This window comes from Aptenodytes forsteri, unplaced genomic scaffold, assembly GCF_000699145.1.
Source record: "Aptenodytes forsteri isolate BGI_AS27 unplaced genomic scaffold, ASM69914v1 Scaffold88, whole genome shotgun sequence".
NCBI lineage: Eukaryota > Metazoa > Chordata > Aves > Sphenisciformes > Spheniscidae > Aptenodytes > Aptenodytes forsteri.
The window spans coordinates 542,307-570,142 of NW_008795948.1; the positions used below are offsets into that span (position 1 = coordinate 542,307).

The 27,836-nt window shown below is 38.1% G+C and overlaps 1 protein-coding gene across 1 annotated transcript; it reads left to right on the forward strand.

The window, feature by feature from the left end:
- Positions 1 to 27,836, forward strand: SH3TC1 (SH3 domain and tetratricopeptide repeats 1). Its single transcript, XM_009285428.1, has 17 exons — positions 1 to 193; positions 2,657 to 2,731; positions 5,362 to 5,489; positions 8,038 to 8,135; positions 10,054 to 10,205; positions 10,852 to 11,029; positions 11,927 to 12,000; positions 12,865 to 13,060; positions 13,943 to 14,070; positions 16,267 to 16,308; positions 17,945 to 19,630; positions 20,285 to 20,465; positions 22,926 to 23,076; positions 25,730 to 25,852; positions 26,144 to 26,294; positions 27,183 to 27,379; positions 27,606 to 27,836. The coding sequence occupies exons 1-17, from the start codon at positions 1 to 3 to the stop codon at positions 27,834 to 27,836; spliced, it is 3,984 nt and encodes a 1,327-aa protein (XP_009283703.1).

The window sequence follows — 27,836 nt, forward strand, 5'->3', positions numbered from 1 at the left end:
ATGGAGAGTTCGGCAGTGGCAGGCATTAGCAGCAGCGCTAATGCCATCATCCCTAGTCTAGAGGGAGAGCAAAACCCGAACTTGGAGAGGAGAGAAATGGAGCAGGGAAGGTGCAGGCCTGACTGGAAACGTGGGGAGGCCATCAGCGCTGTCAGGGATGGAGTCAGGATGGACACGTCGCAGGAACAAATGGGTAAGACCTCGATCAATATATCCTGGTCACTCTGCTCTTGACTTTTCTTTGCATTTAAATTAGTGTTCTTTAAACATTGCTTGCTGTGCACAAGCAGAGAACTGTCATGTATTTTTCAGCTGAGTGGTTTTTTTTTTAAATGCATCTACAACTGTTAAATGCAACAAGACAAATAACTATATTACCTCTATGGCAATGCTGCATAGATTGAACTGTTAAACCATCTATACTGAAATTCACTTTGGGCAGGCAAATGGATTATCTATTAGTTAAGATAAGCTGAGATTAAAATGATCATAACCCAAAAGCCAGAATACTGAAGTATAAGTTCTTTGTCTAGCACTTTTTGCTATAAGCTCTAAGATTCAGAAGCAAAGATGAGTTAGACTGCATGTTTCTGTTTTAATAAAATTCTTAGATTTCTGTTTTTCATCAAAATACATAATACTATATTTTTCTGCAAATGAAAACATGCTTCATGCAGTAAAAACATGCAGGTCGGAAACACTTTTTGGGTGGAAGGGTGGAGTGGCATAGGTGGCTCTGTCTCAAAACCAGTGGCCAGACTCTTACTTTATAGGAGGCCCGAGAGCTTTCTGAATGTGAAAATACTTCAAGCAATCATGGAAAAACTATTTCATTTTAAATTATATGTCCTATGGCTTAGACAATGTCTTTCTGTTCACAACTGCAACTCTGCTGACATCAAAGAATACGGGTACAAGCATCCCAGGGCAGTATAAAGTTTCTCTTCAGCTTGCCAAGAAGTATCAAGTCATCCTATTAATTAAGAATGGGATGTGAAGTTCATGTCAAATTTTGAATCTAATTATAGCACTTTAAAGTCTCAATGTTTAAAAGGTATTTATAGTAACTCTTACGCTTTTGCTCAAATTTAATAGCAAACTATTATTTGTAATTAAACTCCCATGATTAATAAAATACTTGCTCATAGTTTTTGCTTTCTCCTAAAAGTCATAAAATTAGGTTTAGCTTTTAAATAAATTATTACCCACTTGATATTCCTGTCTTGATAAATACCTTTCAAGGAAATACCATAACTGGTAATATCAAAATAATAGTAACGGCAAGTTCACATACCCAAAACATATGCTAACTAATTGTCCTTATCAACTGTTAAATGATGATCAAAGCGATTGATAACATGTTGACAAAGGTTTGAGGATTGCTCTATTCGTACTTCTGACTAAAACAAGAAAAAGCAGAACTACAACTAAGTATGATCCCAGAAATTGTGGGGAACTTAAATTAGAGTGTTCCTTAAATACAGTCAGTCTACACTGCAGTGAGCTTACTATCAAATTTCTATTTAAAAAACAAATATTGTTGAGTCCAGATTAAAAAAATCAAATAAAAAAACCCCCCTAACACCCCTGTCAAACACCCAACAAAAACCAAAGTGCTTGGGAACTGAAATTTCTAATTCTAGTATATGCTAATAATTGGCCTTAAAGACAATGTTTTTACTGCTTACTGACTCTTTTCTGAAGTAGGAAAGTTCTGTTTATGTATCCTTGCTTATTTGCATGACTTTGCTCATGTAACATCAACAGATGCACTCAAGGGAAGATGCATCTGCATCATCTGCAGAAGACTTAGAAATTACCATGTTCTACTATATTACAAGTTTTTTCTTAAAAGCAGAGTTGCAGAGGAAAATGCCTTAGGACACATGAAAATTGCCTCAGAAATCGTCTTTTAAAAATTAAAGATCTATTTCTCCCACTTTTATTCTTAGAAATATCAAGCCTTATCTTCACTGATTTTTGCCAAGGGAACCCTGAGAAAATGGAATTAGTTGGAGTGGGTGTTTCTTCAGCATGAAAATGTGTCATTTCCAAAAGGACTGGAAGAAATATGGGCTGAAAACAAAAAAAAGCAGATTATTATTAACACAAAATATACTTATTTTGTGTTATTTTTCTAAAACTTTGAATTACTTGTCTTTACGTTACCCCCTCCCAAGGATTAAGCTTGTAACAAACAAAGAGAAGGATTATTTCTTTCCATGTATGAATTGGTACAAGGCACTCATATCACTGCCAGTTTATACCACTGAAGCTTCAGTGGAGGCCACTTTTTAGTATAGGTGCAAGGGAAGAGAAAATGAAGTCTGACCCTTGCTCCCTCCCAAATGGGACTTCAGTTTCCTGAGAGGCTGTCTTTCCACAAATTCTCCATCATCTTGAAGCTTCACATCAAAACAATGAAATCAAGATTTAACTTCCTCCCCAGCAGGAGAGAAATGATCTTCAGATACTTTTGATGGGTTTTGGGAATTATATAGCAGGAAGGGGAAAAAATATAGTTATTTTCTTTTAGTAATTATGCAATGTATCAAATGCTTTGAAAGTGTGGGGTGTTTTGTTTGTTTTTTTTCCCAGTGTGATTTATATGGACTTAGAAAATGCACTTAACAATTCCTTTCATTTACCATAATAGAGTGTTCTCAAAGTAAAAAATGCGCGAATGTCAGTTTAAGGACCCTTCCCAGGCAAGCAGAGAACTTTCCAACTGGTAAGACATTTTCTTCCATCATATCTTGTAAATATAATGCTTTTCTCATTGCTTACTTTTTTAATTGAGACCACTACGTCAACAACATTTGCAGTCGTCACTCCTGTAACTTTATAACATACTTCATGGTACCTGTGAAGTGTCCAACTTCTACGTAAATTCTCAACAAATCTCATAGAATCATAGAATCATTGAGGTTGGAAAAGACCTCTAAGATCATTGAGTCCAACTGTCGACCCAACACCACCATGCCCACTAAACCATGTCCCTAAGCGCCTCATCTACGCGTCTTTTAAATACCTCCAGGGATGGGGACTCCACCACTTCCCTGGGCAGCCTGTTCCAATGTTTCACCACTCTTTCAGTAAAGAAATTTTTCCCAATATCCAATCTAAACCTCCCCTGGCACAACTTGAGGCCATTTCCTCTCATCCTATCGCTTCTTACTTGGGAGAAGAGACCGACACCCACCTCGCTACAACCTCCTTTCAGGTAGTTGTAGAGAGCAATGAGGTCTCCCCTCAGCCTCCTTTTCTCCAAAAGAGAAAAAGAAAAAGAGAGAAAAAGAGAAAAAGAAAAGAGAAATAACTTATTAACTCCTATAAAAGCCAGAAACAATTTGTGGATTATATTGTAATGGCTAATAAAAAAAGAAAAGCAAATAAAGTTCATTGCTTATTTGAAGAATTGAAACCCATACATAAAAGTCTTATTTTTTAAGTTTGTGGCCTTTCCAAGTCTTAACTTATTTTTTTAATGCTGTATTTTCAATGAAGTTGGAACTGAGTGCAGTTCCTCAGTAAGTAGGTACGGCAGGCTTCCCTTCCGGAGGGCTCATGGCCTGCTCTGTGCGTTGAGGGTCTAGTCACACTTCCCTTCTCTCGCTTGTGGAGGTAGAGAAATAACCATCAAAAAAACAACACTGGGATGCACTCTGCTTTCTGGCTTGACCTGACAAATCACATCAGTGGTAGACAGTCCCCCTCAGACACATGGTTATTTGTAGTTAAATTATTTATGCTTATGTACCTGTTTGTCTAACTCCGTACAGAATTTGGGTGGTTCGTAACTGAGGGTATGGATCAGAGCTCAACAGAAGCAGCAGGAAGACTACCATAGGTGCAATGGGTTTTTGGACTACGTTTCATTTCCATAAGACATTATTAATAGTTCTTTTGGCAGAAGTAGCCATATTTCAGTTGTTCTAATTCAATGTAATTATTATTTCAGTAATATTAACTTTATATGATACTTAAATATGTAACTGTAGAAACACAATTTAACTTGAAGTCAATTTGATTATGTAAACAAAATTTTAAATCTTTAAATAATAGTCTTCGCTTGTGCCAGTATCTTTTACGGCTTCAGGTAGAATGAAAAGGTCAACAATACTCTTACCTAACAGTGATCCAAGTAACATTCAAAGACTCTAGTTTGTGTTCTTTGAACTAACAATTGACTATATGACCACAGCTTGAATAGAGAGGTCTTGTAATTCAGTAACACCGCTTTATATTTCTGAGTGACCCTTCTTGGCCTTAAAGTAATGAGTAATTTAGGTGCAAGTCACAATAAAACTCCTGGAGACATACATAGGAAGCCCTCTGAAAACAGATTAAGATGCAGCGTATTAGACTAGAATGTGTAAAATATCTATTTTACCTGATTAAAAGGTGAAACTCAGAGCTGGAATATTTTAGGATGTACAACAATCCCATTTATTGCTGGAAGCGTGACCTATTTACACACTTGCAATTGGAATTCTTCCTGAGTGGGTATTATTGGCTTATGTGCCCATCTGGGTATCTGAAAACTTATGAATATGATTTACTGTTATTGAGTTAAATTAACAGACATGCAGAATGAAAGCAGCTTTATCAAAGATCCTCTTTATCTGTGAGAAGCTAGCTGAAACTGTACCCTTAGCTGTAGTAAAAGCTTCTCATAAACAGATGTCAAGATCTGAGAACAGGTATCTAGCTTCTTTCAGATGTGCTGGGGAAATCATGTAAGTGAGCTTTAGTTGGACCATTCATCTTGGTTGGTACTGCTCAACCAGCTTAGTTGAGAAACAGCTTTTTCAATATTCAATTTATAGAAGCCTTCTGAAGTAGTGGGGCTGACATGTCAGATAACCATGAATTTAAGATTAGCATAAAGAGTTGTAACATGCTGAACTATCTATTTTTTTTCGCGACTCCAGTATCTGTTTGCCTCGACTTTTAAAATATGCATGGGATATTTGGAAATCTGGGCATGTTCTCGATGCCTGTAGAGCTGTCTAATTTGACAAATTACCAATCTGCTTGCTTTTTTCCTCTTCTCTCTTCTCCATCCCCAAGTGTGTCAGTTGTCTCCCAAAATTTCTACAGACTTTCACATCACTCTCCTTTGTATAGCTGTAACCTTTATTATGCAACTGAAAATATCTTGTGTTTCATGCTAGGCTACTATCTCTACTGGATAATAAAAATTAAAAAGAAGCATGCAGTAGGTCAATTTTCAGTGTGTCTGTCTCTGAAGCTGAAAAAGTAGTTCTTAATGTGGATTCTATGATTTTGAGGCATTTTCTGGTTCTCCAAAGCCGATTCACAAAACTTGCAGCACTGTAAATGGATATCCTTCTCCAGATATCTCCTTGAAGTTAACAATGGTTAGACGAAAGAGTGGATGTCCTGATCCCAGACTCCAAAGACAGCTCAGAGGACAGCTCCGTCTTCTGGAAAATGACAGCAGGGAGGTGATGGCAGTTTTCAGTGTAAGTCGGTTGCTTGGGAATTGATTTATTTATTCAGAGGATACACTCTGTGCTACTGAAATAATCTGTGAGATATTTGGGTCCCATTTCTATCTACATGCTGTATGCTTGAATTTGAGTGACCAGAGTTTCCCATGGCCCAAAACCATCTAGAAACATTAGAAATATTGAACCATTGAAAAAGGCTGGAACACAAATTGATATAAAATAAACACAGCTAAATAAGGTATTGAAGGGCTTAATTGTAAATAGTTCTGTTATGATTTCCATTGATGTAAATCAAGGGTTTCTGATTTTTAATTTGCCCTCATATTGACTCTTCACTTCAGTTTCCAGCCACTTGGAGTCATTTGGCATGCAGGTTACCCAGGAAGCCCACTGCTAAGCCAAAGAGGAAGTCTGAAGGAGAAGAGCATAAATATTGGATTTCCTAGGGCTAGATGGCCATAGCTTTAAATAGCACACAAGAGGGTTGGCATATTTTTATTACTGTCTTTTGTTTGTATATAGGAAACCCATCCTCTACAACTAATGAGGTTTGCTACAAATACAGTTTAAAGTTTCTTCTTGATGAAAAAGCAGGATGATACCATTTGACCTCTGGTGTTCCTCTTTCGTCTGAGCCATGAGTTCCAGCCTCCTTCACTAGCAGGCCAAACGCTGAAATCTTAATTAATTATGGCTTTATGACTGTCTCAGATGCATGTGTTTCTACATGATTTTCCTTTCATTTGTGAACTCTTCATCACCAGCCTGCTGATTTTGTGGCTGTGAAAACAGTCTGTACTCCTGCTGCTCTGCTCTGGCTTTTGTTTAGGGGAAGATGGAGAAAGGGAGAAGGGATCAGGAGGAGAAGGAAAACAGCGTACAAATAGACTAGATTTGTGGCCTTATTAGAAACAGACTGGGGAAAGGATTTTGAAGGAGGCAAGATTCATAATGATAAGTTTCCTTAGAATGTTGTTTTGATACTCAGCAGTGCATAAAGCCCTTAAGGCTGAGATACTTTAGCATGTGTTGGCAATTTATTAATAGATTTCAGGCTCATGTTAATATTTAATCTAGTGTAGAAAGGGGCATGCAGAAGATCAAAGCAGTGATGAGGTATGCCTGTTGAAGAGGCTTAAGTTGGACTTTTGTTTTCAAAAAGGAATTACTATTTTAATCTGTTCATGTTGTGTGAACTGAAAATATGGAAGTTAAACAGAATTAATTCAGAGATCTTTTAAAATAGTGACATAACAGTAAAAAAAACAGTGGATCAGCTCCATCTTGCTCAGATTACAGAAAATGTTTGAGGGACAATTTTTTTTTTCCTCGGAGTCAGAATCAGTGTCTTAATCAGTCCTTAAATTGTTTGAAGATGCATTTCAATTTTGATGTGATGGGAGAAAGGGTACAGTACTGGGAAATGATACAGTAACATTATACTTGTTAGCTTTGCATCTGATTTACTCTCTGAGATACTGATTCAGATACTTGTCTCAAAATTGCCACAATTCTTTGTATTTCCCTGAAAGACAGTAGCCAGCATCATTAGATGGCCCTCTTCTTAAGCTACTAACTGAAGTGCAACCAGACTGTATATTACTGCTCTTTGGCTAGAATCCATCAAAATATACATTTCTTTCACTTATTTGAAGGTTTATGTAGTTCTCCCTTCTAGCATTTCTGAAATTCCTTATAAAATCCATCATTATAATTTACAATGATCATTGCTCATCTTTGTTAAATGCACAATTTAATGCTACTCTAGCAACACAAACCAGTACAAATGAGGAGAAAAGGCTCTCACTGCATCTTATAAAAAAAACAAAAACCAAACTCCAGTATATTTAATTGTCTTAACCATGGAAAGAGTGAACTAGGGAATGACTATTCAATGTCTTCTCTGGAACAAGACTGAAGCTACCAGGTAGCAGGTTCAAAGATGCATCAAAGGAGGTGTTTTTATATGTGTACAGAGCTCTGAGGCTAACCTACATCTGAGCAGGATGTTGTGGATCCTAAAAATTTGCAGTGGGTTCTAGTGACCTAGAGAAATTTTAAGTTAAAAAAACCAACCCAATACAACAAACAAAGAAACCCTTTCCACTATTTAATATTAATGCCCACACGTCTGGCAAAGGCAGTTCCCAAGCTGTAAATTGCTCTGTGCTAGGAGGGTATTCTTGGAAAGTACCACTAGATGCTTGCCTGGCTTTCACACTCTAAAAAGAAAACCCCAGCCACTATACATAGACATGTCTGAACCAGACAGGCCTTTAGTCTCACTCAGTGTGGTCATTCCTGAGGTCTTAATTCCTCTGTAAATTAACCTCACTGGAACTGTTGGTACAACTGGTAAGAAAAAAATCAGATTAAAACTTGGCTCACTGTATGTTGTAGCTATGTGTTAAAGAACAGATATCTCATATAGGTAAAATCCTGATTGATTTTTTTATCCTTCTTAACACTTATGCTAAAATGCTATGTATATTACCTAGTGAGAAATTGTGCTCAAGTCTAGTATAATTGTAATTAAAATATTGTCTTTGATTTTTTTTAGGAGCTCTCCGCCAGACTGCTGTCTATTCATAGTGATCAAGATCTAATAGTGGTGACATTTAAAACTTTTGAAGAAATATGGAAGTTTCTAACCTACTACTCACCTACCACTCACTGGGTAAAGCTGTTTCACCATACAGCAGTTCAATATGCTTTTTTATTCCTCTGCACGCAATTTCTGATTGACTGGGAACTTGTTAAACAGGATTTTGAGATTCTTTGTTATTAACTCCTAATAGCAGTAATGTTCCTGAACTGGGTACTAGTGATAGAGCTGGAGAGACCCTCCAACCTCCAAGAGAACCTGCCTTTGTCCCAGAGCAGATAACGGCTATTGTTCCTGGTAGATGTCTAAGTTAGATACTCCAGAATCAGATCATATCTTCTTTCTAAGCAGTCTATTCCAAACCAGGTGTGTTTGTCCTAAAGTCTAACCTGTGCTGCAACTTAAATGCTTTTACAGCTTTTTCTGCTCACTGTAGACATGCTGAGGTTACTCCTCTTTCTTTGCATCATGCTAATACCTATTTGGAGACTTCTAACCCGCGCTTCCACTCAGTATTGTTTTCACTAGGAAAATCAACCCTAATTCCTATAATCCTTCTTCACAGACTGTATTTTCTAGACTTCTGGTCATGCTTCCCACTGGACTCTTCTAGTTGTTCCACATCTTTCCCGAATAGTAGTGAGCAAACCGGACAGAGTTGGTAAGGCTTCAGAGGAAATATCAAGTAAAACAAAGATTGCTTCATATGCTTTGCATGCTTCAGTTCTGTTTCTAAATCTGAGCATGCCTTTTGTAACAATATGATGCCATTGATTTGAGTTCCACTTTTAGTATCGTGTAACTTCACGGGTCTTTTCTGAAGAATAGCATTTGAATCAGATCTTTGTCTCCATTTTGTTCACCTGATTTTTTTTCCTCTTCTGTGTATGGAGAGCTTGTGTGCATTACTATTGAATTTGCCTGTTTCCATCAGACCAATTTAAAATAATGAATTTTATTTTTAATTTCATGTTTGCTATTTACTTACTATTTTGTATTTTAAAATGCTTCTTAGAGAACTAGAAAAAATACTGTTTCAATCCAATTTTGCAGAGAAAGCACAAGAAGATGAAGTTTCTTCTTAGGCAAGGCTGTGGCTAACAGGGAATTGATTCAGCGTCTTCCAGATAGCAGAGTAGCACCTTAATCACTGATCTGACCACCTTTCCTCTTCATCATAACTTTTTGCACAAAGGATTTGCTAATGTATTAATGTTGGCCCTTTAAGTAATAATCTACTATCTATACCGTGCTGACTATGATACACCAATCCAGATCTCCCTGTAACTATCACATTGCTTTGAAAGCCCTAAGTCCTAATATAAGGAGTCCCAGTTTCCAAGATCGAGCACTACCTTCTTGTGATTTACATGACTCTGGTATGCAGCATCGTCTCTGTCCCAAAGAAATTCCAGGAACTTGATACCCAGGCACAGTATCTGCATAAATCGGCACAGCTGAATCAGGCAACAGAAATCTATACAGAGATTATTTTTTGAGATTATTTCCAGTCATCTGTTATTAAGTGGTGCTAAGCACCTGTTGCTCAAAGCTTGCTAGTGATTACCTCTCTCAGACTCCAAACCTTTCCAATACAGCTAAACTATGGGGAACCCTCATAAGGGGAGAACATGGTCTGCTTTTTCAGCAGGATTAGGCACAGAAAAGGTGTATGCCTTTTAGGTGTAGTTTGTGAGAGCTAAGCATTAAAAGTAGCTGTAATGCATGTGACAATGGATGTAATTTTGCCAATACTATGTAGTAAAATTAGTTATACATTGTGGGTTAAGCAATAATGGAGTTATCTGAATGCCTACCCCAGTCTCTGACCTTCTGAAAGGTTATTTTCTTGTATAATACTGTAAAACTGCAAAGAAAACAAATTGGATTTTTTTTTCCCTAGGTTTTATAAATCATTGTATGGAGAATTTATTCCTAGATAAACTGCAAAGAAAACAAATTGGATTTTTTTTCCCTAGGTTTTATAAATCATTGTATGGAGAATTTATTCCTAGATCAATCTTTCTGGCTCTATTCTCAAGAGGAGGAAGAAACAGGCATTGAAGTCTGTATAAATGAAAAATCGTTAAATCTGATGTACAGAAGCCTGCTAGTACAGGAAGGTAAGGAAGACTGTACATGCTAAGGCTAAATTTAGAGAAGCACCTTTCTTTAAAATCCTAAAATAAAAAATTAAGACCTATTCAAATACTTAATGAAGTTGAAATTTAAATCTATTCACTCCAAATGCACCAGAAAGAGAAGAGAAAGGAACAAACACAGATTGGGTTCAGTAGGATCATAGGGGGATTAGAGAAATTCATGTGCAACTGGTCCATAAATGGATACCAAAAAGATTAGGGAGGGACATACATTCCAACTTGCTTAATATTATTGCAGATCCTGGAGATGTACAGGAGAGGGATTACAGATAGTTGACAGGCTTATGCGCTTATCCTAAATAGCATCACCATGAGACAGAATGATGAGCTAGATGGATCGTTGATTGCTGCATTAGGAACACGCAAAATGTTGCAGCAGAAGAAGGTTCTACATGTCATCGAACACCTCACCTCTGCAATTTTTTCTACTGAAAGAGAAACTAGACAGAAAAGTATGAATATCTGACAATCAGAAAGAAAATTCTTGTGAAATCTCAGATTTTTGATCTCTAATTGAATATTACTGATGCTCTTGAAGCCAGTTTAAAGCTTGTATGACACTAAAACATTACATAAAATGACATCTGTTCCATTGCTTTCTTTTTAGGGGCATTTTTTGTTTTATGTCCCGACAATCTGATAAGAAAGGTAATGGCTACAGACAATGAAATAAACACTTATTTTGAGGCCGGGGCTTTTACTGAAGATGTAACAGGTGGATCTGTGGATGGTGACATGACTGTGCTGTCTAAAGCTTCTCCAGAGCCACTGATCCCTTTTCATCAGTAGGTACCTGACTCTATGCATCTGTTTCATATGTACGCGTGTCTGCTTAGACATAGGTGTCTCTAAATGGTAGCTTGTTATGGAACATCCATCTTCCATTAACACTGAGAACAAATGCTCTATTTCCTTCCATACCACATAATTGAAATTAATCCAGGCGCCTGCAGAGCAGCATTTAAAGATGGTTTACCATCTTGTGAGTTAGATATTGCTTTCTTCCTGAAGCCGAAATAAAATCTATTAACATTTCTGGAGTAACATAAAGTGAGAATTTTCATTTTTCAGGATGCTTGGAAATATGGATAGTAACAGGTGGGATGCTTGGAAATGTGGATGACAACAGGCTAGCTAGCAGTGTTTTTACTCAACACTAAGAACAGGAGCCATCCACCTCCTTAATGCAGTTTGTTTCAAGATCATAGAATCATAGAATAGAATCATAGAATCATTGAGGTTGGAAAGGACCTCTAAGATCATCGAGTCCAACCGTCAACCCAACACCACCATGCCCACTAAACCATGTCCCTAATCGCATGTCCAAGCTCATAATTGCTATAAAGTCAAAATTACATCAATGGACTTATCAATGGACTCACTTCAGGAGTCACCAGTAAATCGTTCATTCTTGGTGCTCTTAGTAGTTAAAAAGCTGGAATTTTTCTATTTACCTTGGGCAGGGAGAAATAGTCAAACCTAACTGAGAAAGTCATGCTGAAGTTAACACTTCTTTTACTACTAATATTACTCAAAACATAGTTCTGAAGTGTGTGCTGAAATTGAGATAATTGTGGGAGGGGTGCATCTGTTTTCAAATGGATTTAAAATACCACTGTTATTGTCACAACATCTAGTGAAGTGTTTTATACACTAACTTCAATTTCTTTTTCTACTTTCAGATGGTTTCTTAAAGAGTATTCTAATCCTATTGATTTTACATACCAAACTGAATCTAAATCCATCAGGAAAGTTGGTAAGAAACTCCATTCAAACATCAGCATTAAAAAACCCCCAAACTTATTCTATGCTTTTGTTAGGGCAGACTCTAAAGGGTTCAGTAACTTTGTTCCATTTTATTAGGATGGGAAAACAGCTTTCAAAATTACATTGCAGTAAAATTAGTGAGAGCATAAATCTCTGCCTAAGTTGAGTTAAACGCTAAAGGCTTATCTCTCCTCTTCTTCCTCCTAAATACTGTATTAAGTAGATGCACAAAGTAGTAAAGAGTAATTAAGTTGAGGATGCCTCTGTAGATTTGATGACAAACTTTAAAATAAGAAAATGCACCAATGTGTGGATTGTGCATCTTTCACATGTATATTGCTTTATGTAATACTGCCAGAGAAATAAAACTTACACAGATGGTCTGAGGTTAGAGAGTAAATATGGCTTATTTTCTAACATACGTGTCAGTTTTAATAGTGTATTGACTGGTATACAACTGCACATTTATCCAATAGGGATTTCACTAGTTGGTTCAAATGTTTTTACTCTGGCCCAAGTTCAGAGCCCTTTATAAGAAGCAAAGTAGGGACTTAAAACATTTATTTCTGTTGCTTCATGATGGAATTTGCTAGAATTTTGAAAACGCTTTAGACTTTGTTTTTTAATGGCTGGGAAATGAGGATTTTTATGCTGTTGTTTACAATTCTAATTGCTCAAACCAAACTGATTAGGTTTGGATGCTTTAAATCTTGCCACATTGGATGTGCAACTCAGGAGTTCCAGGAATGTCTTTTGCTAAATATGTTCTTCTGCTGAGTTGCTATCCTATTAAGTGTATTTGTATTGTTAAATTACTTTATCTGCAAATATTATTTATATCCTTATTACACAGCAATGGGATCCTGTCTAGCTGTGATGAATTATGAAAGTATTGTGTCGGAAGAGATGAGTTTCCAGGAAGGGGACAAAATTGAGATCCTTGGCTACTTCATTGAATGCATGGAATGGTTTCTTGGAAGACATGTGTTTACTGGCCAAATAGGTTTTGTGAAGACAAGTCATGTTAAACTGGACATACCTAAGAATAAGTAAGTGACACGTATTTAACTCATAAACAAAAAGACAGTCTCTTGAGCTTTAAAATGCTGAATGTTAAACTCGGGTTCGGTTTTCTGGTGTGATTGTTGTTTTGTTTTTTTAATGAGAATTGTCATAGTGTGTATCAGTCAAAACAAATGCAAAGAAATTGGAATATGAAGTCTGCTTAAATGCTGGAAAAATGTTATCAGCCTGTACCCAAGTTTCTTACTGGGAAAAGGGGTTGCTGTAGTTATACCTGGTTCAGTCTCTATTCTTTAGATCACAAGATCCAAGAAGTCTTACTGTTGCAGAAGATTCCATTTTTACTGGTCTTTCAAGATCTATGTTAAAGCATCCAAGTTCTGTTTTTGCTAGTACTCTGTTACAGGCCTTAACTTATTTCAAATATGGGTCCTCTTAAAAATAATTGCTCATAATGCAGAAAGAAACCTGTAAAAAGTGTGCATTTCAGCATGCATTGGCACCATGTAAATAGGCTGCCTCTATTAATGTCTGGGCTGTTTGCATGCTGAAACAAGGAGTTCTTAAATGTTGTTTGCAGGTCCATTTGATGTGTAACTTTAAGCTTATATTCAAAAACCAATACCATAACGTCCTTAAAGATCTGTGCTTTTAATAAATTATCTTATAAAATGCTATACCATCACACAGATAGACATAAAGCTTACTCTGATATGGCAGAAACAGTTAGCTGAAATCATAGCTACTATCAGTTTGTATGTTTATAAATATGACTGATACTAATTTTGAACACAACAGACCTATAATATGAAGATTGCATTAGTTTCTCTAACGAGCTCCAATTTGACTGATGGCAGTGAGCTCTTCGAGCTTTCAGACACCTTCAAAGTTGCTCCTTTCTCTGTTAGACCACAAGACCTGGATTTTCTTGAAGCTGAAGAGCTATCTTTTTTTTCAAAAGAAAAAAAATTGGAAGAAGTGATACATTTGTTGAAACAAACCTCCATCACAGATGTTTGCTCTGTGTATCGAATAGGTAAGCATGAGTTTTACTCCTTTTTACTGCACAAGACATATGTGCAGTTCCTATATCCCTGTTACAACTGTTTTTTTCTATTTCAATGAGATTCCAGCCTTTACACCTACTTTGAAATATCTCGGTATTCAGTTTGATCATAGATATGACATGTAAAAATCCTTTATATCATCTTTGCTACTTTCCTGCTGATGCAAGACTTTACCCAGCAGAGCATTTACAAGTCGTCTTTTGTCCTTCTTTTGAGTGAATTAAACAGCAGGGTTTTAAAAACTGTTATTGAGCTGAACAGATCTTCAAGCTTTCATGTGTCAGAGTGCTGCATTATAAAAGGCAGTATGTTCACCCAAATACTGCTGGCTTTTCATTCATCTTAGGAAAGGTGGCATAATAATTATTGACAGCTAATGCAAACATACACCTCTTTGTGCTTGATTTAACTTTCAAAGGTATAGAAAAATAGCAAAATCTGTTCATACAAAGAAAAAAAAACTTTAGCTACATCACCTCTGATACAGTTGTTATTTCTCTAAGTGCTCATGCTTTACATAAACTAATTGGGGTTTCACCTTTACAGACTTAGTGTAATGTAATAGAATTGTCTTGCTGAACTGAACAGGAGCAGCAATTTCTTATCCCACCACAGGCTGTTCTGTGGCGGTGCATATGCTTGTCAAATACTTAACAAAGTTTTATCTCCATTAGCGGCATCCTAAGAGACAGGCCCATAGGCTCCAGTTTGAAAGGAGCTGGTGTGTAGATTTGACTTGGGTGCTTTGGTTTAATGCTGCAAATCAGTGTGTGTGTGAACAATAACTAAGGCATGTCAGATCTGAGTTGCAAAATGCAACTCATGTCAATGTGCAAAATGGCTCCACATCTCACCTTCCTCGCTCAAATGAAAAGCCAGGGAACAAAAGCTCAGACGGCTATTAGTTACTAGAACAGTCTCATGGGCTTAATGGACATACTGCTATTTTTGCCTGTTGCACATTTTTCACCCCGTCTCATATCCTCCCCAATCTTACAAGTGCCAACTTCTTTTCACATCTTCCCCAGCTAATAGTACCATCTTTACCACTTTTTTCTCTTAAACTGCACAATTGATCAACATAACTTGCGTTACCCAGAGCAAGGCTTTTCAATATTCATTTGATGTTTTGTTGTGTGATCTGAGTAAAAGGGGTTTTGATTCCTTCCATCTACATCAATCTAATGAGAAGTATTTACTGATGAGCACTTCCCCAATTAGATATTCAGAGCGTTAAGTTATGGCTGTTGTAAACATCTGTGGCATTTGTCCACCAAAGTCAGGAAAGCATTTAAAGAAAGGAGATCCAGAAGTAAACAGTCAGTAAGAGGTCATTCTTAAAGGCTAATAAAATAGCTTTCCATCTGCTTAAATAGACCTAGTTCTGTGAGCCTCTGCTTTTAGACATATCCTTCATATGCTCAGTACCACTTATATTGCATCTAGCGTATGAAAGACAGGGAATATAATCCTGAAAAGCAGCATGACAACTGAAATACCTTGAAATATCTTCTACACAAAATAGTAATTCTAAATGTTCTACAGATGTGCTATGTTAAACTTTTACTACTATACATCTAGTTTTAAATATTTACAGAATTTAAAGATAGACCTTTTAAGTGAAAAGATAGATACAGGGATTTTTCATCTGCATGCTATTGGAATGGCCACAAAAGTCTGACACTCTTAACTACACAAACTACCCCAAATAATTATTCCCCCCCCAACCCCAGGAGTGATGCTAAAACTTATTTCAGTAATATTAAGGGCTTTTTGTTACCTCATTTTAGGGGTGGGTTGTGGGGAATGATTGTGTCTACGCTGCCCACTTGTATTTTAATGCATCACTGCTGCATCCCTCATGCAGAACAGGTTGGCTTTAATGCTAACTGCGATATGCAGATGTCTCCCCACCTTACTGAGCAGTGGTAGGTGCATGATGATAACCATGTAGAAAGTGGTGAGTTGTATCAGCAGCAGGGTAAGTCCCTAGTATCTGTTAGCTCTGGGCCAGACATAGAAACGTATTCTCTTCTAAATTTCCAGGACACATCCAATTCTTCTGACATAAAGAATTCCAAACTAAAAAATAGCCTTATTTTAGGGTATTTAAAACTGAAAAAGAACTAAGATACCATGACTAACATGACTTTTCTTTCTTACAGACCAATTAGAAGAACCAGAATTTCAGAAAGCTCACAAATGTGGTAATACTTCATATGCATACAATTTTTACATAAAATTAATGTGACTTCTGGTATTTTTGGTATCTTTGCCAGCTTTTCTTTCTAATGTCTCTTCACATTCTAACTTTTCTCATTGTTTTGCTTTCCTAGGTTGTGCTGTAACCCCTTCTCACTAGGTTTTGCTGTAAGACTTTTCGGGTTTTCACTGATATCAGATGTCTTTCTTGGACCTTGCTATCCAACTGCAAACTGTATGACTTATTTTTACTGCTGTGACACACACATGCACCACCCCCCAACCCCCCCATGTTGTTTAACAGGGCAAAATACTGTTTATGGGGCACCTGGCAAGTGCTGACTTTGAATTCCAGCAGATTTTCCATCTGCTAGAAAACTTCATCCCATAATTATATTTCCCAAAGGAGTTATTTTGATGAGGATGCAGAATTATTTCCCTTTGGCATTTAGTTGCTAAGCTGTCACTATCATTACTTGTATTGTACTACATTTTTCTAAATATCAATTTTTATATTTATGATTCTGCTGAACAGTTTCAGAAATGAGATTCTAAGGAAACTGAGCTCTAAATCTGGAACTTCAGTAAGCTCCTGTTGATATGCAGCTGTAAGCTTTACACTGACTATGACTGCAGACTACATCCCTAGTCCCTGTCCCTATTACCTTGGCTGGATAACAGTGGGAGGACTAAAGAAATCGCAGTCTGTCTTATATTTGTAAGATATTCAACAATGTCAGTACTAGGAGAATTTAGATCAATGACCACATCAATCACCACAAACTTGGTAATTTTGAGAAACTTAATCTGTTCCAGCAGAGAATCAGAGTTTGTATTTGATTGCAAGAAGAAATCTTATTACACATTACACAGGCATGGCTGGCCACACAGCGATAATGTGGACAGGAGAGCAGGACCTTTGCAGGCACCCTCACAGCGTGCACGTCAGACTTCAACTCAGATAGCTCAGTCATACTTCCCGCTGCCCGCCCCCCCCCCCCCCCCGGCTAACCTGCCTTAGCTTTCTTTCAGGCCATAGGCATACCCTTACTCAACTCACATGCATGCTCAAATTCACAGTTACCTTAAGTCCATCCAGTATCCATGCCCTGACCTTGGGCCCTTTATCCAGCCTCCAGTGCAGACCTTGGGGCTTTCCAGATTCTGGTCTTCTCCTGCTTACCAGCTAGTCTGCATTGCCATTCATTGGCAGATCGCTCTTGCTCATATACACACAGAGAGAACAGAGAATATATGCTCAAGAGTATACTTTTTGAGTATACACTCAGACACAAACACAGTCAATGTTGAATTAATGTTGGACTTCAGTTGGATTAGTGTTGGATCAGGCACAGGGCCTGGCTAGGCAAGCATACTGATCAGCAACCTGCTTACATATGGCAAGTCCCGTTTATCCCCACTCCTCCAGTCTCCCACACGCGTTCTTCCCTGATTCTTCTTGATCTCTCTCTTTCCCCACCTTTGGCTTGTCTCCTAGACATACTGTTAAGAAAGTGCAGTATGTTTACATAATGTTTTCCTAATGGCATCTTCTACTGATAAATTTTTGTTGGTCTATCAAAGATCTTTGTGTGTATGCACACGTGAAGTTGTGATCTGTAATTTATTTTTGAATTTCAGAAAATCCATGTTCACATTCTAGCACAGTATCCACTAGCAAGAATGGTAAGATAGAAAAATTCCTGAAGAACTTCAAGAATTTGGAGGCCACTCAGGCAGAAGAGCCAACTACTGAACGAAAAGATTCTGCTAGCTCTCCAAATATGGAAAACTTTCCTCCATCTAAAGGACCTTGCTTCCACATATGTCAAGATGATGTTCAAGCATCTGACATGTTTGAGTCATTGTTACTCTTCTTAAATAGGAAAGAGTATGAGAGAAACTTCAAAAACCTGTATGATTTCTCTTATCCATTTATCAATAGCATGTTTTATGGGTTTTCAGAAGAAGAAGAACTGGTTAGCTTTTTTAGATTAGCAAGGGAAACAGCAAAGAAAGCAGGTATGTCCTGGGCACTAGCAAGGCTATGCTTTCTCTTAGGCAGGCTTAGTGTTAAAAAGCTGAAGTTTTCCCAAGCTCGGGTGTATTTTGAGGAAGCGTTGGGAGCAGTAGCTGGAGGGTTTAGTGATTTGTACTTTGTCATAGCTCTTTATACAAATCTAACAGTCATCTACTTGACACAGAAGAACAAAGAAAAATGCGCTCATGTTTTTGACAAGGCTGCATCTCTTCTCATGGGAATTCCCAACTACATTTGCAGTGCCGACCTGGAGTCAGATATTCTAAAGTATGCTCTGAAGAGGACAGTTTTGAGCCAGAACAAACATGCAGAGGCAAGGGCATGTTTTCTCCTGGCAAAACATTACAGTGCACGCAAACAGCATGAAGAGGCACTACCATTCTTGGAAAGGTTTCAACTGTTGCTTAATGACTTGGGTTTACAAAACAACTTATCAAACAACTGTTATTTCAAACTAGCAGAGTCCTACAATGAAAAGTGTTTGCCGCACATTGTATTAAGTTGCATAAAGGTCACCTCTTCCCAGAGCTCCAGTACTTTAATGGATTCTTTGAAAAGGATTGATTTAGTCATCAAAAATGCTCCCAAGCTCTGTAGCCTGAGAAAACTCGGACAAATACTCCCATCCCAAATTGCACCTTACCTCATACAAGCACTTTCTTCTGTGTTCACTAATGAGCAGCAAGAACTATGCAGCACTATCTATCTTAGCTTAGCAAAACTGTACAGCCACCACAAACGGTATGGAAAAGCCATTCTTTACATGATGAAAGCACTGGACTCTGTTTCTGCTAAGCCAGAGGAAACTATTAACAATTTGGTTTCACTTGCTTGGTTATACATTCTTTACAGGCAATATGATGTGGCTTTAGCCATTTTAAATGCTGTTGTGGACTCTTCATGGAGCAATCCTCAACAGCTAGGCATTGCTTATAATATGCTAGCTATTGCTTTGAAAAGAACAAAGAATACCAAAGAAGCTGCTGAGGGATACTACAAAGCACTGTGTCTTTCAGAAGAGACCGATATGACCCATAACCAAGCTGTAGCCCTGGCTAATTTTGGGGCACTCTGCCTGCATGCAGCAGCCAGCAAGCTGGCAGAACATTATTATATCAGGGCAGTGAAGCTGTTCTCCAAACTTCCAAGTATGGACTGCGGCCAAGACTTTATCCAAGTCCTCCTTCAGTTGGGATGTTACTATGTTGGTGGAACTCAAAGAGAAAAAGGAAGGTTTTATTATGAATGGGCTTTTTTACTTGCAATGGAGACAAGTCACCTGGAAAGTAAGTACATCTTTTTCTCTTGAAGTTACAAAATGTACCCTGTTTGGGAGTGTTTGTTATATAGGTATGTTATAGTTGTTCCTTAAACAACACTTTATGTCCAGTTATGTGATAGCTGTCAAAGTGATTGAAATCTTTGCTGTCCCATAATGGTGGAGAAATAAATACATGTTGGCTTGCTCTTCTGGTGGTACTTAGGTTTGTCAGAAATGATAGAGAAAATGAAATGTTAAGAAAAAACCTAAACTTAATCAGTAAAAAGTCTAGAGATTTCTGTGTTCAATAGTATTTACAATAGTTATATCATTGGTGGTACAAACAGCACCAGACTTGAGTTTAAAGGTATGCAAACAATTGGTAACCTGGATTACTTTTGCATAGAATAGTTGTATTTAGAAGACCCATGCTTTATTTACTTATTCTTGCTACCATGATTAAGGCAGCTTATACAGGTAAGGTGACTTTTTTATGATTTTATTTTGGAGATCAAGTTTGAAGTAACCTCTTTGTTAACTTTGGGGGTGAAGAAACTGGCAGTGGAATCAGCAGACTGTGTGGAATTTGTGAAACAGTAAGAATGAATTACTTTAAAACTAATTTAACTTTCATTTTAAAATAGAGATTCATGTTAGTATTTCCAATCTATTCTCCTAGGTCAACTACAAGCAATTAAACTGCTGTGTCAGTTCTATAGTACAGTTGTTCCCAATGAGGCTCAGTGTGTCATCTACAATGAATATCAACTATCTTTAGCTAGAAAGATGTCCAACAAAGTTCTGGAGGGACAAATTTTGGAAACCATTAGTCAGCTCTATTTGTCTTTAGGAACAGAAAGGTAAGACATGCTGAATGGCTTTGCTTTTATTCTGACTGTAACTTCTGTCATGCTAAAGATCTCAGTTTTTGCAACAGCTGAATATGACTGACTTTTTCACTCTGCTTTGCCAATACACTTTATTAGAATTGAAGGGCCCAGTGCTACTTCAGGCTTCTCTTGTTTTTTTTTAAGTAACTATCATCTCTCAAGGGAGACAAAATGTTCAGTAGGGATTAGCACCACTTCAAGAGCCACATTATTTTAAAAATCTATGTAAATACGTTTAAAAAGTATTGTATGTTATGCAACTCTAGATCTATATGTGATGCAAGTTCTAGGATTATTGCTGGCAAGTGACTTGTTTGCCATGATAGGTTTTTACAAGACAATTTTTCCATTAGAAACCAAATGACATATTCCAAACAGGTCAGATAACAAATTGTCTCTATATAAGTGGTTTTTTGTGGAAATGCTTTTTTCAAAACTTATATAAGCACAAAGCCTGTGTGCAAAGCTGCATAGTGTCAGTCTCCAGCAATTTCTATACTGCTCTTATTTTCAGAATACCGATTTTTTGCTTTGCTTTATTGAAAAAACAGACTGCACAAGTCAATTTATAGTAACTAACAGGTGCTGGGGAAACTTAGAGGTTTCTCTAGCCAATTTTTAAAGTGCTTTTTAAGGCAGCTTTGTCTGATTTTTCTTACTGTATCTCACTTCAGGGAGTCACTTTAGATTCAGGTATTTTCAAGCATGCCTCAGTAAGGATGGAAAAAATAGCCTCAGTTGTGGAAAGAGTAGATGCTTATTTTAGCTTTAAGTGGCTGCAGTCCAGGCATTTAACTTTCCCAATATGTCACCTAATTTATTTTGCTTTGTTCGTTGCTGTTTAATGAGATAGTTGGTGAAAGTCCTTTGGAGAGGCTGAAGACAAAGGACTTGGTTAAGATTTCAAACTACCTGGAATTTGCAGAAGGATTTCAGTAGCTGGAGAAACTGCTGCTTTGTGTGCATGTAGTGCATGGAATTTATCATAGAATCATAGAATATCTCAAGTTGGAAGGGACCCATAAGGATCGAGTCCAACTCCCGGCTCCTCGCCTAGAAGCCTGGCTCCTGAATAATGTTGGTTGTGTAACCTTAGACTACTGGCTAATAGCACGTACTCAATATGATATTAGACCATGGTATCACAGTATTCTTTGAGTTAACAGTCCCAAGTAACAAGGATGTGTCTGTGATGAAGTAACAAAACCAGCGATGTCCTTGGTGTCACCACCTCCATTGTAAATTACTGTGGCCACGCCAGGGGACACAGCCTGACCTGTTCCAGCTGCTGTTATGGATTGGTCTGCTGTAAAAGCAAAAGCTCTGAAGGAGGGATGGAAGTGGCATTCAGTAATTGGGCTGAGTTGGACTACTTTAACTACCTTGCCTTTCCTCATGTTAGCAGCTTGTTAGCAAAGACGACTGAAATGTCAGGCTTGTTCAGTGGATCTTTACTTCCTCTCACGAGTATAAAAGGAGTGACAGGTCTCTTCAATTTCTGTAAGAACCAAGAAGTGGTAAAAACTTTTTTTTACCCCCCTCCTCCCCCCCGATGAGACAGAACTGAAGTCTTGATAGCATGAAATACTAGGGAACATATTACTTTTAGATTTGTTTTGGATCTTTTTGGAGGGCTAAGTAGGCTGTTCTAAAGATGCACTATGTAACATGAACTGTGCAGTTACAGTGAACCTTTATTTTTATATGTTTGTGTCTTGTGCTTGGAGGAAAATGTACCAGGTCAAGGAGATGGGAGTATCACAAGGCAGATAGAGAAGGATTTAATAAGTAAATCTGGGGCTTCTATGTCTGGTATAAAGCACCGTAAGCTCAGTCAATCTGACAGGTCTTCCTAATGAAAAGTATGACCACTCTTCTGAGAGCACAGTGCCCTTACACCTAAAATTGCACTGCCCAGTGATCTGATAACTTAGGTGCTTCTAGAACTGATCATGTCTTGTCCGCCCCCCTCCAAGATTTTCTACAAATGCTGATTAATTTGAATTGTGCTTAAGTAAGTCTGAGGCGTAGGTGGTATTTAGAAAAAAATATTTACAGACACAACTTCTTTCTGAGGTTTGTAGGAAAAAGCCATAAATGACAATCATTAAGGATAACGATAAATGATAAAGAGCTAAAGATGAGGATCTGTCACTAGCCTGAGGTGTAGGGGAAGGACACATTTAAAATAAACTATCCTGAAATAATATAATGTGATAACAATCTAACAGGAAACATAGATTGAACAAAAAAAAGAGGAAGAAGCCCAAATTTGCTAGTTACTAATGGAATATAGCTGAGAAATTACAATTGTGCATTGAATAGAGGAAACATTGGTTTTTACATTAACATAAGCTTTTTTCATTATGAAGAAAAACATTCCCAATTCTGAAGAATCTCTCCGTGATTAGCAGTTTTCTGCTGTTTCAGGGCTTACAGGTCAGCTCTGGAATATACCAAAAGAAGCCTTGGAATATTTATAGATCTCCAGAGAAAAGAGAAAGAAGCACATGCTTGGCTACGGGCAGGAAAGATATATTATGTTCTGAGGCAGAATGAGCTTGTGGATCTTTATATTCAGGTATGTTGTCAACACTTACAGGCATGCACATGTTGTCAACATGGTGCAGGTGGCATGGTAAGAGAGTAAGTAATTCGATATAATGATCCCAGAGATTTTGCTAACTGATGTTCTGAATGTATAGTAACACTATTTATGTAATGCTTAACAACTGAAAGTCTCAGCATTTTCCGGTGGTGCTCCATTTTAATCTGTTGCTTGACTCTGGAAAGACTTTGGGCAGTGACCTTTCTTAGTGCCTGCTCTATTGTAAATTCTGTGTATTTCTTTGTCATCTAGCAGCTCTACAGCACCACAGCTATCAAACCATGTATGCATGCTACATGCTGGTGGATAACAGATAATAATAATCTTTGCATGCTGGCTTGTGGGCCAGATCCCCAGGAAAACAGAGTAGCTTTTTCAGGAAACATTTCCAAAGCATCTAAAGCTTTCCTTCTGTGGCTGTGCATAGCATGGCACGGAGCCAGCTGGAGCTGGTGCTGCCTTTGCAACAGTGAGACAGGAGGCGTGTGGCTCACACACCTCGGACCCCCCGCAACCAGCTGGGACCTGCTGCTGCTTCTACTTCTGTGCTAACACAGACTGAAAGATGACCTGAAGGGGATCTAGCCCTTGTGGCTGCTGAAACGGGATGATCTGGAGTCTTTCTCAGAGCTGCACTGCAGCCCAGATCTGACTCTGTCTATATGGCTTCTAGCCATTCAGAGAGTAGCTTTCAGGAAACATTTCCAAAGCATCTAAAGCTTTCCTTCTGTGGCTGTGCATAGCATGGCACGGAGCCAGCTGGAGCTGGTGCTGCCTTTGCAACAGTGAGACAGGAGGCGTGTGGCTCACACACCTCGGACCCCCCGCAACCAGCTGGGACCTGCTGCTGCTTCTACTTCTGTGCTAACACAGACTGAAAGATGACCTGAAGGGGATCTAGCCCTTGTAGCATCTAAAGCTTTCCTTCTGTGGCTGTGCATAGCATGGCACGGAGCCAGCTGGAGCTGGTGCTGCCTTTGCAACAGTGAGACAGGAGGCGTGTGGCTCACACACCTCGGACCCCCCGCAACCAGCTGGGACCTGCTGCTGCTTCTACTTCTGTGCTAACACAGACTGAAAGATGACCTGAAGGGGATCTAGCCCTTGTGGCTGCTGAAACGGGATGATCTGGAGTCTTTCTCAGAGCTGCACTGCAGCCCAGATCTGACTCTGTCTATATGGCTTCTAGCCATTCACCGAAGTATTTGGGGAATTAGTTTCTTGCTTTTGTAAAGGAGTTAAAAATACTTCTCCCGTTGTAAGGGACAGTGCTGCCTTGTAGTGCAGAATGTATATGGAACCTGATATAGTAAGATCTGAGTCATGGCTGGTGTGAGTGGTACCAAAACATGATCTCTAAATAAAATAATCACACATCTGTTAAGATGTTTTGAAAAAAATTCTACAAAGCAGCAGGAAAACATAGGAAACACATTCATGTTTAAAGTGTACTCAGACACAATATGTGGGACTACTTTAATGATTTTTTTTTCTTCTCAGTTAAGTTACACTTTTGAAATTAAGTTTTCCTTATCAGGAAAACTGAATGAACATGCTTACAGGAAGGGACTGTGTTATTGGCCTGTTACTACTTTTTCTTTTACTAAATGATTTTAGCTGATAGCCCCCAAGTCTGTCACCTGGTGGTAGAAAAGCCAAATCGGCATGTGGGATGATTTTCTCCACCTGCTTTATTTCCTCCAAGAGGAGGAGTGGGCAAGGGACATGCATGTGTATTCCACACTGTGCATGTATGGCACCTGGTATTTAGAGCAGAGTCAGTGCCTCTCCATGAGGACAGCCTCAAAGCAAGAATCTGCCCACTAAAAGGTTGACCACTGTGCCAGTAATTTGTGCAAGTCATCACGTCTTAACTTGCATGTAAAACAACTTCCAAAAATGTGATCCAATAGAGTCCTTGGGTGCCTGAAGCCAAAATAGGCTGAACAGGATTGCTGCCTTTGTGCTTAAGTAGAGAGCTGGACTTGTATTAATTGAATGCAACTTGAAAACTAAAGATCGCAAAACCAAAGCAAGATTCTTCAACTTGCTTCATGTGCAAGTCCCCTTTCTCATTACTACTTATCCCATCAGTAACTGAGTATCCTGGTCTCCTTGCTTTGGGGAGGATGCATGCTGCCTCTCATGAAGTCCTTTTTGCTAACATGGCATATATTTATTTCAGAAAACAAGATAGTGGAGCTGCATTTATTTACAGAATTCACTTCACAGGCTTTTAAATCTGCACTGTTAGCAATATCTACTTGCAATTAGAATTTATTTCTATTAATTCAAATTAATACGTTGCAGCTATCAAATGCAGTCTTAGTTTTTAGAGTGCTGTGTGCTGACAAAGGTAGCAGGGTACTATTGCCAGAAAAAGGGAGCCTGTAACACTATGTGCCCAGGTCCTTATGTTCCTTCTTCAGCATCTGCCACTGGCCTGCTCAAAACCAGAGTACCAAAAAGACAGAGCATGGTCTCATAAAATATAGCCTTTCCTATCTTATAATGAGAAGCCTTAACAAGATCTTTTTTCAGTTGCTAATATTTATGATTTTTTTTTATCAAGAAGTAACCAAGACTTACTCTCTCTCTCTCCCCCCATTCTTTGTTTTCTTTTCAGGTTGCTCAGGATGCTGCTCTTTACACAGGAGATCCAAATTTAGGAATGGAATTGTTTGAAGCTGCTGGAGACATATTTTTCAATGGTACTTGGGAAAAGGAGAAAGCAGTGACTTTCTACAGGGTTTGTGCAGTTTTTCTACTGCATTGATAGTTATGTACCCTTCCATCACAGTAGGTGTTCTATAAATGCTGAACCAAAAGCTGATCCTCTCAGCAAACAGTTTATAATCTATTGCAGCTGAGTACTTTGTCATGGTGTAAATAGATTTCCCCTGTTGCAACTCCTGGGTGTAAGATATGCCTTATGCAAAGAGCAAAACAAAACCAGAAATTGCTTGACACGACATAACTGGAAGCCTGTCAGTGCATGTCTTGCAGTTCAGCAGATCTAAGCTGTTTTTATGCATTTCAGGACAGGGCTCTTCCACTTGCTGTTAAGACTGGCAACAAAAACACCGAACTCAGATTGTGCAATAAACTGGTGGAGTTGCTGGTGAATCTGAAGGCTTATGAAGAAAGTCTGGAATATGCAAGAGCTTCTCTTATGCTCAGTGTAAGTTTAGGTAAGATCAATTTCAATTGAATATTACTGATATCTCCAAAATAAGGCAGAATTCTAAAAAGCTTTCTTCCTTTGAATTCAGTTAGATTTCTTGCCAGGATTTCATAATGATATAATCATTGCTATTTTTGCTTCCATTCAAGAATGAACAACTTCATTGCTGTCTTTTCTAACTCCAAGCTCATATGGAAAACCTTTGGTAGAGCACAGAATTAAACCTGGGATTCCAAGTCCAACTTGAGTGTTCTTCTCACAGCTAAGCTGTAACACTAATGAGTAATATTGCCCCAAGAGGCTTTTGAGTGTCATATATTTCTTTCAGATTTGCTCATAGCCTTGCTGGTGAACTGACCTAGGAAAAAGCAGTCAAAAACGATAGGGCTAGTTTCCAAAATGACTCCTCCTTGACTTTGAGAGCTGTTCAGCTGATTAAGAACCCTCTCACCCCTCCAGACACGCACAGACAGGTCATTTTGATCAATCTGAAAATCATCTTTTTGTCATAACTTTTGATATAAAGTATGTACTGGGAGGGGCAAGGGAGTCTTTAATCCCATTAGCTATTATACTTTCAAAATAATCTATTTGTATTCTTTAAGTATGTGCAGGGTGTGTATATCTGTACATGAGAGATATGAATGTAGTTATTTCTTAAGAAAATCCCAGACACCGTCAAATCCTACACTGGGGAATTCAGGAATTCTGAGATTTTTCTTAAAGGGCAGGTGTTGGCCATGTATCTCTTGAGCAAAATTAGTTTTATTCAATAAAAGATCAGCAAATACCATAGAGAAGTAAAACAAAAAATAGCATAGATGTATTCTGGTTTGAGACAATTTGACTACTTTGTCTCTTTGGTTTTATCCTGACTCATATGTTATCTCATTAGGAAATCAGCTAAATGAACGAATAGCTTACCATCGGTTGGCTGCCATCCATCATCATTTGGGTCACTGTGAACTAGCCGAACACTTTTATTTAAAGGCCTTGTCCCTCTGTTCCTCTCCTCTGGAGTTTGAGGAGGAAACCCTGTATTATGTCAAGGTGTACTTGATCTTAGGAGACATTATATTCTATGACCTTAAGGTAAGAAATACCAAAAACTGCTGCAGAAAATCATTACATTGAGTAATGTAATCAGGTTTTACCACATTCTGTTTTTATGTATTTAGAATGTAAATAATAAAGTGGGAAAACCTACTGAAGTTCAGAATCTATATTATTCTCATTTGATACCTAATAAACTGAGTTTGGATGTCCTCTTACACTGGCTGTACTATAGAGGGTACTGTATTTGTGTCTCTTATTTCAGGATCCCTTTGATGCAGCAGGCTATTATCATTTGGCACTTGCTGCTGCCATGGACCTGGGCAATAAAAAAGCTCAACTGAAGATTTACACAAGACTTGCAATCATCTACCATAACTTCCTTGTGGATCGGGAAATGTCTCTCTTCTTCTATCAAAAGGCAAGAACCTTTGCGACAGAGCTGAATGTTAGAAGAATAAATCTAGCTCCTGATCAGTGTTATAAGAGTTCATAA

Bases quoted from the DNA above. Each gene is read 5' to 3' on its own strand.
- SH3TC1 (XM_009285428.1), top strand. From the start codon at position 1: ATGGAGAGTTCGGCAGTGGCAGGCATTAGCAGCAGCGCTAATGCCATC. The intron at 194-2,656 runs GTAAGACCTCGA...TTACCATAATAG, and splicing joins CACGTCGCAGGAACAAATGG to AGTGTTCTCAAAGTAAAAAA. The intron at 8,136-10,053 runs CTCACCTACCAC...ATTGGATTTTTT, and splicing joins TGGAAGTTTCTAACCTACTA to TTCCCTAGGTTTTATAAATC.